The following is a 15,000-nucleotide window of genomic DNA, read 5'->3' on the forward strand; positions in this document are numbered from 1 at the left end:
TATACGTTTAAAAATAGGAACATCAGAAATTATGAATCAAATCTGGTGTCCATAAAACGTGAAGTGATGTCCGGAGTATGAATTCACCTCGTCACAGTGTTCAGCTACACAGTGAGCTCTGAGCCACGTCCACAGCTCTGCTCCACCTTAACGAAGAGCCAGACACGGGCTGAGCCGGCTGAGAGAAGATTTGTGGCTGTATTTAAAGAAAAGATTTGGGTGACTATTGACTTCTAGTGTTTATTAGTTACATTTGACGTTTAGTTTGAGCGCTAACCTAAATTAAGCGAAATTCAGACAGATGTGACTTGGCTGATCAGCTACATCTGGGGTCAGTGGAAAATTGTATAAAATTTGATTTTCACTGAACTGTCCCTTTAAAGACATTTTGATCTGAACAGTTATGTTTAAATGTAAATGAAATAAAATATTAAGACAAATACAAACAGTGAAGCTGATGACTGTGCACGAAATCATTTCCAGAATAAACTTTTTTAACGTATTCACTTTTAATACCCCCCTAAAAAAGTAGCTTCTAGATGGTTCCTCATAAAGTGCCTGAGAGAAAAGAGAAGATACTTTGGATTTGTTGAACAGTTTTGGTCACTTTATGATTCCACAACTGCTGATTTAAAGTTTAATGTCTTTATTATTTATTCTAAAATGTGGAAAATAGTAAAACCGAGTAAATTCCTAATTAAGTAATTCTGTGTATAGGCGTGTTCAAACTTCAGTACTCGGCTGGTTTCCTGATGTGTTTGTGCTGTTCAGTGACCCTCAAAACTAATCAGTCAAATCAATGAACAGATCCCTGATATGATGATTTCTCCGATCAGAATTGAATCTAATTTAACATAATGTGACTTACTTTCACAGTTTAGGTCCTCAGTGAAGATCTAGACAGTCCTGGTAGTGTTTTAAATATAAATACAGTCCACACTGTTCTCACAGCTACACTGTAATATCACCTGTTAGCCACTAGGGGGCATCAGTGTTCTGCTCTCTTCACTGCCTTACTGCCCTAAACTGTCTCCCTGGAGATGTTCTGTCCTGCAGAGTGTTTTGGAGCAGGAGCTCCTGATTTGGAATGAAACCTTTATAAGGTAGATCTTCAGACGGCTGGTGCTCACAGCTGCAGATGGAGATGCAGATCCAGAGTGAAGTGATGGGAGAAATTCATCTGTATCATAATAAACTCCATTTATTTTCTCTCCAATAGAAATACAGGAAAGTGGAGCTTTAAAGATGTTTAGAACAGCTGATCTGTGCTCTAGGGTTGTTTGCTCTAGTCTGAACTGCTGTGTGCTTTGTGCTCTGTGATCATTTGCTCTGGTCTAGGCCTGCAGGTGGATACGTTTGTGCTGCAGCTGATCGGCCTCCGCTACACTGAGCCTGATCTGACCGTCAGCTACCCAGGATTCCTCTACCTGCTGCTCAAACTGGACACCATGATCCGTGAAGGGAGAGCAAGAGAGAGAGAGAGAGAGAGAGAGAGAGAGAGAGAGAGAGAGCGAGAGAGAGACGAAGGAGAGAGGCGAGAGAGAGAGAGGAGAGCGAGAGAGAGAGCGAGAGAGAGCGAGAGAGAGAGAGAGCGAGAGAGAGAGAGCGCGAGAGAGAGAGAGCGAGAGAGAGAGAGATTATTAACAGTGTCTGCTTCTTTTCACATTTTCTCTGCAGGGAAGTTTCAGTCCTTTGATGTTGTCGGGATGGGAACCGTCTCAGTCAATTACAGACAGGTAACCATACAGCATCTCCATTGTCCACTCACTAGCCACTTTATTAGAAACACCCATGTTGCGCTTCCACTAACTGGCCACTTTATTAGAAACACCTCCTTTGTGCTCCCACTAACTGGCCACTTTATTAGAAACACCCATGTTGTGCTTCCACTAACTGGCCACTTTATTAGAAACACCTCCTTTGCGCTCCCACTAACTGGCCACTTTATTAGAAACACTCATGTTGTGCTCCCACTAACTGGCCACTTTATTAGAAACACCCATGTTGCGCTCCCACTAACTGGCCACTTTATTAGAAACACCCATGTTGTGCTTCCACTAACTGGCCACTTTATTAGAAACACTCATGTTGCGCTCCCACTAACTGGCCACTTTATTAGAAACACCCATGTTGTGCTTTCACTTACTGACCACTTTATTAGAAACACCCATGTTGTGCTTCCACTCACTGACCGCTTTATTAGAAACACCCATGTTGTGCTTTCACTCACTGACCACTTTATTATTATTATGAAATCTGAATTATTGTTTTGTTCCTATATTAATTCACTCACATTATGCATCACGGTATGTAAATTAATATATCTATATTTTATTATTTGTAATGATAGTTTTCTTTGTGTGTTTTCTAGTGGCTCCATATGACTCTGTACAACTGATCTCAGACCTGAACACACAGACTTCATTGGACTTGAATGTGTCTCAGTTAAACATTGTGAGAGACTGTATGGAGAATATGAGTTTCTGTTATGAGAGGTTTCATAAGCAGCTCAGGGTACTCAGCCTTTTAGCCAATCAGACGCTACATTACTGTTCCGTTGTTTTTACATTTTATACGACTGTGAAAATAAAATGAAAGTCGTGAAAAACATTAAACTGTGCAACGTTGACCTTCAGCCTAGTTTGTTTATTTCACCACCACATGAGCTGCAATTCACTTGTGGTTTGTACTCATGAGCACTTTGCCCACACATTACTAACCAATCACAGTGCAAGGAGAGTGATGTTACTTGCCAAACACAGAGAAGGAGGAGTGAGGTTACTATCCAATCATGATGGCACAAGCCAATCACAGTGCAGGAGAAGTAATGTCACTAACCAATCACAGTGCAGAAGGAGTGTCAGTACTATCCAATCACAGTGCAGGAGGAATGATGGCACTATCCAATCACTGTGCAGGAGGGGGGACAGTACTATCCAATCACAGTGCAGGAGGAATGATGGCACTATCCAATCACTGTGCAGGAGGGGGGGACAGTACTATCCAATCACAGTGCAGGAGGAATGATGGCACTATCCAATCACTGTGCAGGAGGAATGATGGCACTATCCAATCACTGTGCAGGAGGGGGGGACAGTACTATCCAATCACAGTGCAGGAGGAATGATGGCACTATCCAATCACTGTGCAGGAGGGGGGGACAGTACTATCCAATCACAGTGCAGGAGGAATGATGGCACTATCCAATCACTGTGCAGGAGGGGGGGCAGTACTATCCAATCACAGTGCAGGAGGGATGATGGCACTATCCAATCACAGTGCAGGAGGGGGGACAGTACTATCCAATCACATTGCAGGAGTGACAGTACTATCCAATCACAGTGCAGAAGGAGTGATGGCACTATCCAATCACAGTGCAGGAGGAGTTACAGTACTAGCCAACCACAGTGCAGGAGGAGTTACAGTACTATCCAATCACAGTGCAGGAGGAGTTACAGTACTAGCCAACCACAGTGCAGGAGGAGTTACAGTACTATCCAATCACAGTGCAGGAGAAGTTACAGTACTAGCCAACCACAGTGCAGGAGGAGTTACGGTACTATCCAATCACAGTGCAGGAGGAGTTACGGTACTAGCCAACCACAGTGCAGGAGGAGTTACGGTACTATCCAATCACAGTGCAGGAGGAGTTACGGTACTAGCCAACCACAGTGCAGGAGGAGTTACGGTACTAGCCAACCACAGTGCAGGAGGAGTGACGGTACTAGCAAACCACAGTGCAGGAGGAGTGACGGTTCTAGCCAATCACAGTGCAGGAGGAGTGACAGTACTAGCCAATCGAAGCGGAGGAAACGGGGCTCGTTGTGACGGCACAATCAGGCCAACTGGTGAAAGATATGAGGGACAGACTCTTCATGAATAATTCATGAGGCTTTGTTCTGTTGATTCAGACCTGCTCAGCGTTTCCGCCCTAAATAATAACAGCACAGAGTGAAGCAGCGCTTCACACACAGAACTCACCTCATTACACTAACTCTATTACTCATACATATTCATAACACTGATAACTGATTTCACTCCACACAGAGACATTTACACCCCTTCAAAATCAGAGTGCGGAGCTGGTTTGTAAAGTTGAAGTCCTGTTTCCTGAAACGCTCACAGAACCGCAGAACGGGAAAAGGCCAGAGAGAGGAATGTCTGGGTGGGTCTGACTCGGAGAGCCGCGAGAGCTCATTAACATTCATGAAATATTTGTGCTGATCTCCTGCTTAATATTCATCAGGGAAGCGTTCGGCTCCGCCTCCTCCGCTTATTCATGAAGTGTTTTGGAGCATATATTATAGTTTAGTTTTAGTCTTGTGTTCACTACATATTTGTTTAAATATGTATGAGGTATTAATATTCATACAGTAATGAGTTCCCACTCGTCCAGATTTATATCATTAAAATTCTGTTTTAACATTAAAAAGTTTCCACAGAAAAAATGTTTTTCTGATCTATACTTCTATATGTTCTGCCCTCTGTCCGGCTTTTTAATATTCATGAGCTGTGGGCGTGTCTTCACGGCCCACTCTGTAATAGTTTAACAGTTGTCCTGCATTTTTAATATTAATGCTCTGTGGGCGTGTCTTTATCCTACACTTTTTTTAAAAAAGGATGGTTCTTCAAGGGTTCTTTACTAAAGCAATTGGTTCTATTTAGAACCGTGTGTTCTGTATAGGTGATTTTATGCTTGAATGGTTCTTTGCATGGGGAAATGGTTCTTCAGATTGATGAAGAACGTGTTGTATAAGTTTCTAAATAGATTCTTTTTGAAAATGGTTCTTGAACCATATACAACACATCCTCCATCAATCTGAAGAACCATTTCACCATGCAAAGCATGAAATGGTTCTATATGGAACTCATACTTCTAAATAGAACCATTCCCTTTGCAAAAGAACCCTTGAAGAACCATCGTAGTGTAGTGGTATAGCAGTGACCCAGGCCTGGATCATATTAAAGGTCTACATGACAACAGATGGGCTCCACACAAGAACATCAACAATCTTCTTAGGGAAATAAGACCTCCCTAGGAGAACATCTGAGAATTTGCTACATTTTTCGAGAACTGTATTTCAGATCAAAGTTCCTCGTTCTCCAGTATCCTCCTAAGTCTGTTCTTAAGTGTGTTCTTGATAAAGGTTTTAAGAAAAAGTCTCCGTCAGATTCATGACGTGTTCTTAAAGCGTAGAACCGTTCTCACCTTTGTGCTCTTGAGTGTGTGTAGATTCTGTTCTTACCTAAGAATTAATCCCACCTAAGAAAACGTTGGTGAGTCAGAGCCTTCGAGAAAACTGCGTAAGCGGGTTTTAAGAAGGAATTTGGATACAGGAGCTCCTCAAATGTTCTCCTAAGAACGTCTTATTTTCTTGAGAAGATTGTAATTGTTTTGTACGAGGTCTAGAGGGCAGGATGTCGAACTGACTGTCACTGTCATGACAGATAACTGCAAGTTTTTCAGTTTATTTATTTAATTTTTTAGTTTGCTCTGTCAGTTCATAAGATAAGTCTGATAGATAGATAGATAGATAGATAGACAGACAGACAGACAGACAGACAGGTAGACAGACAGACAGAGAGATAGATAGACAGACAGACAGACAGAGAGACAGATAGATAGACAGACAGACAGAGAGGCAGACAGACAGAGAGACAGACAGACAGATAGATAGATAGATAGATAGATAGACAGACAGACAGACAGGTAGACAGACAGACAGAGAGATAGATAGACAGACAGACAGACAGAGAGACAGATAGACAGACAGATAGATAGACAGACAGGTAGACAGACAGACAGAGAGACAGATAGATAGATGGGTAGATAGATAGACAGACAGACAGATAGACAGACAGAGAGACAGATAGATAGTTAGACAGACAGACAGACAAATAGATAGTTAGACAGATAAACAGATAGATGGATAGACAGACAGACAGGTAGAGAGACAGACAGAGAGACAGATAGATAGTTAGACAGATAGACAGACAGAAAGACAGATAGATAGTTAGACAGATAAACAGATAGATGGATAGACAGATAGACAGAACTTTATTGATCCAAAGGAAATTGCAGCGTTACAGAAGCAAGACATATAATTGCACATAAACTTACATAAATTAGAAAAATAGACGTAAAACATGTTATTAAATTTTAAAAATGAATAAAATTCTCTATGTGTGTTTTTGAAGAATAACAATGTTTCATAACTTTTTTCTTTGAAATGAAGCGAGGAAAAACACGCCTGTAAAGCTCTTTAATATTAATGAGCTGAGGGCGTTCCTGATCATTTACCCCTCCTCTGTGGACGGAGGCGCATCGCCACTCCCCCTTTTCAGCACGAACGGTGGGTGTGTCTGGTATTTGCCCCGCCCCTCCCGCGGTGGTGTATCAGTGCTCCGCTGGATCTCCGAAGCTTCGACTGTCTCCGCCGCTGTCGACCGAACCGCAACGCGTTTATTTTCGGCTGAGAGACTCGAGGCGCCCCGGTCTGCCCGCCATGGTTGATTACCACGCCGCCAACAGCGCCTCTTCCTCCGGCCAGCCCAGCTACATGGAGCCGGAGAGCGACTGGGACCGAGACCTGCTGCTGGACCCGGCCTGGGAGAAGCAGCAGAGGAAGGTGAGCTCTCGGGCGGACGCGCTCTGCTAGGAAAGTCCGGGGATGCGCTCGGGGCCTGCGCTCCTCCGGCCACTCCGCGGCGGTTTAAAGGCGGAATAAAGCGGTTCAAAGCGCTGATAATCAGCAGATGAGCTTTAGACTTAGTCCGGTGGAGATTTGAGGGTAGAATAGGAGGAACTCGCGCTTTGGGATACGAATTAAAATGGCTGAGAGCGGCTCTCGCCGCTGGCGAGTTCACAGAATTATAGTAGCGGGGGTAATGGGGGTAATGGGGGTCTGACTGGCAGCAGCTGAACATGACGGTGATTTGAAGTTGTTCGTTGCTGGAATTGTTTGTCTTCAGCAGAACCGACAGTAATGGGAGCTCTGTGCTGGGCTGGGCTGCTGTGTTCTGGCACACATTTGGATTTTTTGGGATTCGGGCAGTTTTGGGAGCAGGCTGGGGCAGTTTTTCTGGTGGGGCAGTGTGGGGCAGGGTTGTGGAATGTTTGGGGCAGTTTCGTGGCAAATTTTCGGGCCAGTTTTGAACGAGGCTGCAGTCGGTTTCCAGTTCGGGAGCTTCTCGTTCGAATTTTTCCGTTCCACCTTAAAAGCGGTTACATTCTGGCGCCTCAGCGCCATTTAAGGTGGAACGGAAAATTTCGAACAAGTAGCTTCAGCTCAGTCAGTTTTGAGAATTTTTGGGGCAGCTTTTAGGAAACTGTTGGGCAGTTTTCGGACATTCCTGGTCAGTTTACTTGCGTGTGAATGAAGATTTTCTCTCTCCGTTTCTCCGTGTTTTGTATCCGTTTCTTCGCTTTTCTCTTCTTTCCTGCCTGTTTATTTGTTTATTACATTCTCGCTCCTTTATTTTTCACATTTCTCCGTTGATTGGGTTGATCTGGAGGCCGTTAACATAAAGAAATCAATGATTTACGGCGGCCCCCCCTCCGAAACCAGATTCGCGCTCTGATTGGCCAAGCACCGCGTCGCTCAACCCGCTCCTCGCCATCTGATTGGTCCAGACGGCTCACACTGAAATAAAGCTGACTGTTTACTGACCTGCACACCAGAGTGGACACGGTGGAGCTTTGGGCCTTCTGTGGTTTAGAGTTTCTGCACATCAGGCCACTTTTCAATGTTTTATTAGCTGAATTGGTGCTCAGAAACTCTGTTTATGTGGTTTATGCTCAGTTTTGTGTCTCTGTGTGTGGTGGGTGTTGGGCTGAGGTGTACAGACAGGTGTGTTTACCTGCACTGCTCACACAGGTTCAGGTTTGGGGTGTGTAATTATTCTGCCCCGCTAAATTGTCCTTCCAGCTCAGACTTGTCCAGGCACCTTCTCTCGTGTAGTATTAGAGTGTTTTAAGGAGTTCAGATCAGTCATTTAGCTAGAACGCCTCTGTTCTACCTGTGAAGTCTGAAGAAATTATGATGCTCATTATAAAATAAGGCTACTTAAGTGTAGCTGTTTGAATATGATGTGCTGGCTGATGTTGTGCTGCAGTTTCGGTTCCTTTAGTGCTCATAATCAGGGTTCTAAACTGAGTTTTTATCAGGTGTGGATTGTTGACTCTGCTGAAGGTCGCTGTTCAGACGCGCATGGACGTCCTGAGTGTTATCGCACCTACACTGAGAGTCTGAGATCTGTTTGTAATGTGGACGGTTCTTTAGAACAGTGGTTCTCAGACACGTCCTCGGGGCCTCCTGGACTTCTGGACGGCCCACATGTTTGCGCTACTCTGCATTGTGAGTTAGGTTGAAGGGTGGATCTGAGGGTTTGTTTGAGAACCGCTGCTTTAGAGTTGTGTGAGTTTTGGTGATTTATTTGATTTTCGAGATGTTAATCTAGAACAGGTCGAGTTTGAGAGTCTGGGACGTTAGACTGCCCAGTGCGCCCGTCCCACCTCACTCCTCTTTGCATGTCTCTGGTAGGTTTTGGAGGTTTGGAATTTAGAGGTTTGTCAGGGTTTTGGAGGTTTGTTGGGTCTGTTAGGCTTTTAAGGTCTTTGTATTTTTGACGTTTGTTGGGGTTTGGAGGTTTGGTAGGTCGTGGAGGTTTGCTGAGTGTTGGAGGTGTGTTGGGGTGTTGGGATTTGGGTCTCTTGGATCTTGGAGGTCTGTTGGGCTTTGGATATCTCTGAGTTTTTCGAGGTGTCTTGAATTTCTGAGGTTTGGTATGATTTAGAGGTTTGAGTCTTGGAGCTTGGAGTTTGTTGGGTTCTGAAGGTTTGTTGGATTTTGGAGTTTTGAAGGTTTGTTGCTTTTGGCAGCCTGGTAGGTTGTGGAGATTTGGTAGGGGCTTTTGGCGGTTTGGTAGGTTGTGGAGGTTTGTTGAGGGATTTGGAGGTTTGGTGGGGGCTTTTGGTGGTTTGGTAGGTTGTGGAGGTTTTGGAGGTGCCTTAGGTGTCAGATGCTGTTACTTCTGCAATAACAGGAAATTGTAACTTCGAGTGGAGTCTGGTTGCGTCTGACGGCTCTGTTCGGTTCCCCACAGATTCCACTGATGGAAATATACACGAATCTCGAGGATCTGTTCCTCAGACGAGCTCCTGTAGCTTTAGCTAAGTTATATACTCTTCTTGGTCTAGATGGATCCTAAAGAGACTGGGCTAGGCGTCCTTCAAGAGGAACGACTGATTCCATTGATTGATGCGATGAAAGAGATCAACACCTTTTAATCAGAGTGACTGGTGTCCTGTCGGGCGTTTACCTGCGTGTTTATGTTTGAATTCCAGCCTTGTTTTTTTGGACACGCCCTTTTGCAGCTGTGAATTGTTAGAAACATGACAGACGTCCTTCAGGACGGAGAGCTGGTTCCACAGCAGTGGAGGTATGAGTCCAGACCCGGCTTGGTCTGAGGGTTTGAGGGTTTGGAGATCAGGACTGTCCGCTGTTCTCCGCTCCGGCTTCTGCTGGAGGTTTGAACAGAGCAGTATGATTTCCCTCCTGCCCAGAGCTGGAATGTGCGCCGCCGGCCGCGTGGGCTGTAATAACTCACGTCTCTGGCTGGTCGTGGTTTGGTCTGCTCAGCTTGTGTGGGGCAGAGATCAAAGGGTTCCTCCGAGAAGCCCAGCATCACGAACGCATGAAATCTGGTTCCGGTTGAGTGAATGCAGGTGGGTCGAGCCACATCTCCAGATTTCAGCTTCATAGTTTGAACCTCTGAGTCTCCGTGGCTGGAGCTGCTCTGAGACGGTCGGTCAGGAGGCCGTCAGTGATTTTGCGTGGACTGACCGGAGACCTTCTGACCAGGAAGATAAATCGCTGTTATATGGAAATCACAGTTTAAGAGCGCAGTTTTCAAACCGCAAGAGCTGCGGTTTTTTAAAATATAGCCGACGTCATTAAAAACGTCTGAAGTTTGAACCGTATAACACTTGTGAACTGCCTGTAGAGTTAGACCAATCAGAGGCAACCAAACCTCCATGTGTTTGTGACATCACAACCACAACTCACTGGCAGTTTGGCACACGACGTTCAGGGGTCGAGCCTCAAGCCAGAATGGATATTGTGGTCCAAAGAAAACAGTCCTGAATTTTAACTAAAAGTTCTCAGAAATGCAAATTTTACACAATATTTTTACAGTATCGGTCAGAAAAATCGAAATTAGATATTTTCCCCTGATCATTCAGCTCTACTTCTGACTGACCTCCTCAGATTTGCTTCATTCTGTCACTGTGCAGCCTTTTCACCCTGAATCTTCATTAGTGTCTGAGATACAGAGTCTTTTCATTAATTAAGGCCCTAATTATTAATTTCAGCGTACGGTGCTCAGTCTTTGATCGGTCATAATTTTTTAACTATTGGTTCTAAGCATGTTAAATTTTCTGAGAATATTCTTTAAGAAGCAGAACTTAGAGATGCTTCATCACCTTTTCATTGCGGAAAATCTGGGCTTTTATTTATTTACTCACACTTTTTGTGTTTTGGAGCAGATTTGTCCCTCTGCATCCCCAATATGGATCAGATATTTCCAATTTTGCTGTTTACTGCTCATTCAATTGCCACTACATACCAGTCAGGGTTTATTCAGATTAATAAAGAGGTATAATCTCTAAGGTATTAGAATGGATTATATCTAATAGTCAACAGTAAAGTAATCTATATCACTGTAAAGGGCAGATTTCAGTTAGTAAATGATGTTTTGTTTTATTACCAATTAAACAGTGTGAAACTACATTTATATTTAATAAATATAGTTTGGCTGAAGTTTGTGATGCATGTTTGGTGCTTTTGTGAAAATGTGCTGTTTTCGGTGGTGTGAATCATGTCTGTAACTGTCGTAACACAGTGCAGAAGTCAGAGTGGTCGATCATTTGTTTATTGATTTATTTGTTTGTTTATCTGTGTTCCTGAATCAGTGAATGCTGTGTAAATACAGTGTGCTGTTATCTGAGATCGCTCGCCGCTGAGGTTTATGGGATTTGCATGCTGCGGTTTGGAGTGAGTGCTGGTCAAAAGTTTGGGAACACATGGCATAGCAGTAGTTCCACCTTAAAAACTCTCAAACTGTGGTTCTTGAGTAAAGACAATGCTTCTGTATAGAACCGCGAACACTCAAAGAATCGTTTGCATGGTTCTCTGCATGGTGGAATGGTTCAAGCTTGACATCGCAACAATAGCAGAACCCTTTTTGGTGCTATAACACGTTCTCCATCAGTCTGAAGAACCATTACACCATGCAGAGAACCATTTAAGCATAGAACCAGTTCTTTGAGTGTTCATGGTATTATATAGGACCATTGAACCATCTTTTTTTAAGAGCGTGTGATGAGACCGACAGCTCTTCAGTCTTCACTGCGGTCAGAAAAGTGACGCAATTCATCAGAATAACCACGACGTTCCGTCACTCCCAGCTGAGCTCACTGAGTGTAGCTGATGGAATTCAGCAGATACAGATCAGTGTGTCAGTGCAGTGAAGCTCTATAGACACTGACCAGCTGCATGATTCATTATAAAGAGAGTACAATTAGTCAGTTTAACTGGATTTACCGACACATTCTGAATAAAAATCACTGTGTTCACAGTTTTGATAGTATTTTTAACATGTAGCTCTACTGGCTCTTTTTCTCAGCTCCAGCAGAACAAATAAATATTGGGTCTTGAAAATATCTGTAAGTATTGTAATATTATACTTTTGCGATGTCGTCCAGCTCTACATGCAGTGAAACCTCTTTTCATTGACTTACGTTTAAAGTTTAGAGCGTTTTGCCGTCTCCTGTAAAGTGATTCTATTGGAGAGACACGTTTTTCAACATGTGAGTTTCAGGTTTAGAGGTTTTGTGTAAAGAGTTCAGCGAAGCGTGTTAAACCGCTGATAAACTGGGCTGTACAGTTTCAACAGATACAGATTACAGAGCAAAACAGATTACAGAACCGTCTCAACTCTGAAATCTGGTCTGTTTAGTCTCCATGATGACTGAATTTTGGACAGTATCTATTCCAGAATAACAGTTCCTACCTTCATCATCTCATCATGAACTCCAGATAAGAAAACAGCATCACACAAACATCCTAACTAGACTAAACCTCCTAAATCCTGTCCTAACTTTAGGATGAACCCCAACAGGGTCCTCACTTCTGTTTAAGGTCCGTTTCTATGGTTTTTAGGCAGCTGAGTCAGCAGCATAGTTCGCTACCAGCATAATGAGCTCCATTTATTTCTACTGTAAAACGCTGCTTTCACTGTGAGATGATTTTCTTTTCTAACTCTGCGTTTTAAAGATCTCAGACGCTGCAGACTCGATCTCCACCGCCCCTCTGATCACCTTCGTGTGTTAATGTTGATGATGAAATATTACAGTGATGGTGGTGAATAATGAGGAGACGGAGCTGAACGTGTGTCCGTTTATGAGGAGGAGTAACGTTAGCGCGCTCAGCTAAAGCGTTTGGGAAATGGAGACTGAAACTGGGGAGCGGCGACGCTCTGATAAACAGCAGGGGGCGCTCTCACAGTATTCACAACTCACCGTTTATCACACTTTAGTTCTGTTTGACCTTTTTACATCAGTAACAGCAGCTTAACTCACATTTTAACTTTATTTTGATGACGTTTACGTTTCAGCTGTGCTGGGCGATTGTCGGCTGATCGAGTAGGGTAAGGTTTCCTAACTGGAGATCAGAGGCTGTAAGATGAGATAAAATTCCAAAGTTAAGATCAGATTTGCTGAGCTGTCAGATCTTAACTTAAGACTAAATATAGTGAGTTTCAGCTCCAGGATGTCAGTGGAGATTTCGTTTAACATGATGTTGAACAGCAGTAACAGAAACACAGCAGTTATTTTAAGTGTGTGTGTGTGTGTGTGTGTGTGGGTGGGTGTGTGAGTGTGTGTGTGTGTGTGTGGGTGTGTGTGTGTGTGTGTGTGTGGGTGTGAGAATGTGTCAGTGTGTGAGTGAGTACAGACTGTAGTAAGTATGTGTGAAAAACTTCTGTATTTCTAACTTCCTGTCAGCGCAACTACTTTAGTATGTGCTAAGTAGTGCCACTGTGTGTGTGTTTAAAGGGCCATTCCACCCTAAAACCAAAGTTTAATGTTATTTGGGTGATTAATCGGATTTATTTTCATTTGCTGTTTTGGCTTTCAACAATTATGAAATAAATCGATTATTGTGCTGCAATCCGTTTCACATTGATGCTCTAGTTTTGTCGTGTTAAATCCAGCGCGCCCCTTTCTTTCCTCCCTAAAAGCCCAAACTCACCTCGTTTATTTTAGTCTGATGTATTTTTGCTTATTATTTTAATAAACGCTTAGTAGTTTTCAGCCGGTTGTGGCAGTGCACTACAACATAGTTGAGCTTATCTATTTTTATTTATTATTCTTATTATTTAAATGTGTATATATTATTTGATTTATTTTTTCGTTTTTTTGTTTGTTTTCCAGTTTAATTATTCGTAAAACTCAAGAAAATCTGCTGTTAAAGAGGAGTTTTGTTTCAAGTTCAGTACAAAAACGCATGATGTTTCCAAAGTCAGTGACAGAATTCACTGCTTTATATGGCTTTCATTCTTTTGTTCTCTCACTACAGTACCCAGCATGCACCACACAAACCCTGGGTATTCATTAATATATTAGCCCTGTTGAGAGGAGCAGCTTCATCGTTTACACTCCTCCGTTCGCTCCGAGTGACGGCAGGTTTCTCTGACCGCGGTGCGGCTCAGTGTTTTATTGATGGACTCAGTGGTCAGTGACCCGACGGCTCTGCGGCGAAAGGTCAGGCAGAAACGCTGCGTTAGTCACATTAAAGCAGCCGAGGGGGAACAGAGTGATCGAAGGACAGTGAGAGCAGTATAACAGTGTTTTAGCTGTGTTGTGATAAATCGTGTGATTTTCTGAGTATTTAATGGTGTTCGGTTCTTCAGGCCATAATTAGCCCAGTTAGCGCAGTGAAAATGATCATGTTTAATAGCCTTCAACAGTGTTTTAACTGGACATTGTGCTGCATGTAGTGCAGCGGAGAACCGTGACTGTTAGAGCGCGAGGACTGTTAGAGTGCTAGCAGCTCTATAGGATTCTAATAGTTTGTTAGCGCTATGCTAACGGCAATTCGCATTAGTGTCTTGGCGGTTCTAGATTAAACACAGAGCTGCTGCCGCTGTTTTCCACTCCTAACAACTTACCAGAACTTGTTTAGCTCATACTCACAGTCAGTGATTTATCTAGAACTTCCAGAAGAACCACACTGGTTCCTGAGTAAAGACAGTAGTCCTATATAGAACCGTGAACACACAAAGAACCATTTGCATTATCAGGTGGTTCTTCAGATTGTTGGAGAGTGTGTTTTTATATAGAACCTTTTATTTATTTATTTTTTTAAACCGTTGTATTTAGCACCCAAGTGGGTTCAGAGCCCTTTTCAACAAACACATTCTACAGCATATTCTCCATCAGTCTGAAGAACCTTTTCGCGATGCAAATAACCTGTTAATCATGTTCTTTGAGTGTTCACGATTGTATATAGAACCCTTTCCTTTACTAAAGATCCCTTGAAGAACTTTCATTTTTAAGAGTGTAGTGTATCTTGGAAATGTCTTCAAAGCTGCACTCGGTAAGTTTTGGGGATTTGGAGACCTCTCTGGTGGAAATGTGTAACTGCATGCAGAACACTGTGTAGTGTGTGTTGAGCTTCTTCCTGAGTGGATGAATCTGAAAGAGAACTCAGTCTAGACTCAGTGAAGCAGCGTCTTCTGAGGATGTGAGTGAATCTACTGTTATCATCACATCTTCATCAGTGTGATGTTGATTTTGAGATCATTTGAGGCCGAAACATCGAGCCGGACCTTCTTTTTGAGTCTGCGTGTGATGTTGATACGTAAAGATGTACGACGTGGTGTGAAAAACTCGATGCCTCTGACTTTTAAATGAGTACAGAAACACAGCTTACTGTGGAG

The 15,000-nt window shown here is 43.2% G+C and overlaps 2 protein-coding genes across 3 annotated transcripts in view; both read left to right on the plus strand.

Annotated features, from left to right (window-relative positions):
• zgc:85932 (uncharacterized protein LOC405875 homolog) overlaps positions 1-2,635 on the plus strand; it is a 21,137-nt gene extending 18,502 nt beyond the window's left edge. For both annotated transcript variants that reach the window (XM_036555923.1, XM_036555922.1), the window contains exons 19-21: positions 1,339-1,455; positions 1,678-1,736; positions 2,372-2,635. In XM_036555923.1, coding sequence (XP_036411816.1) covers positions 1,339-1,455; positions 1,678-1,736; positions 2,372-2,398 — 203 coding nt within the window. In that variant the 3' untranslated portion in view covers positions 2,399-2,635. The remainder of the gene's footprint in view (positions 1-1,338; positions 1,456-1,677; positions 1,737-2,371) is intronic.
• Positions 2,636-6,381: 3,746 nt separating this feature from the next.
• The window catches only part of actn4 (actinin, alpha 4), a 73,227-nt gene continuing 64,608 nt past the window's right edge, over positions 6,382-15,000 (plus strand). The window contains 1 exon segment of the mRNA XM_036556095.1: positions 6,382-6,629. Coding sequence (XP_036411988.1) covers positions 6,507-6,629 — 123 coding nt within the window. The 5' untranslated portion in view covers positions 6,382-6,506.

The sequence above is a fragment of the Colossoma macropomum genome, unplaced genomic scaffold (genome assembly GCF_904425465.1).
Source record: "Colossoma macropomum unplaced genomic scaffold, Colossoma_macropomum, whole genome shotgun sequence".
Taxonomy (NCBI): Eukaryota; Metazoa; Chordata; class Actinopteri; order Characiformes; family Serrasalmidae; genus Colossoma; species Colossoma macropomum.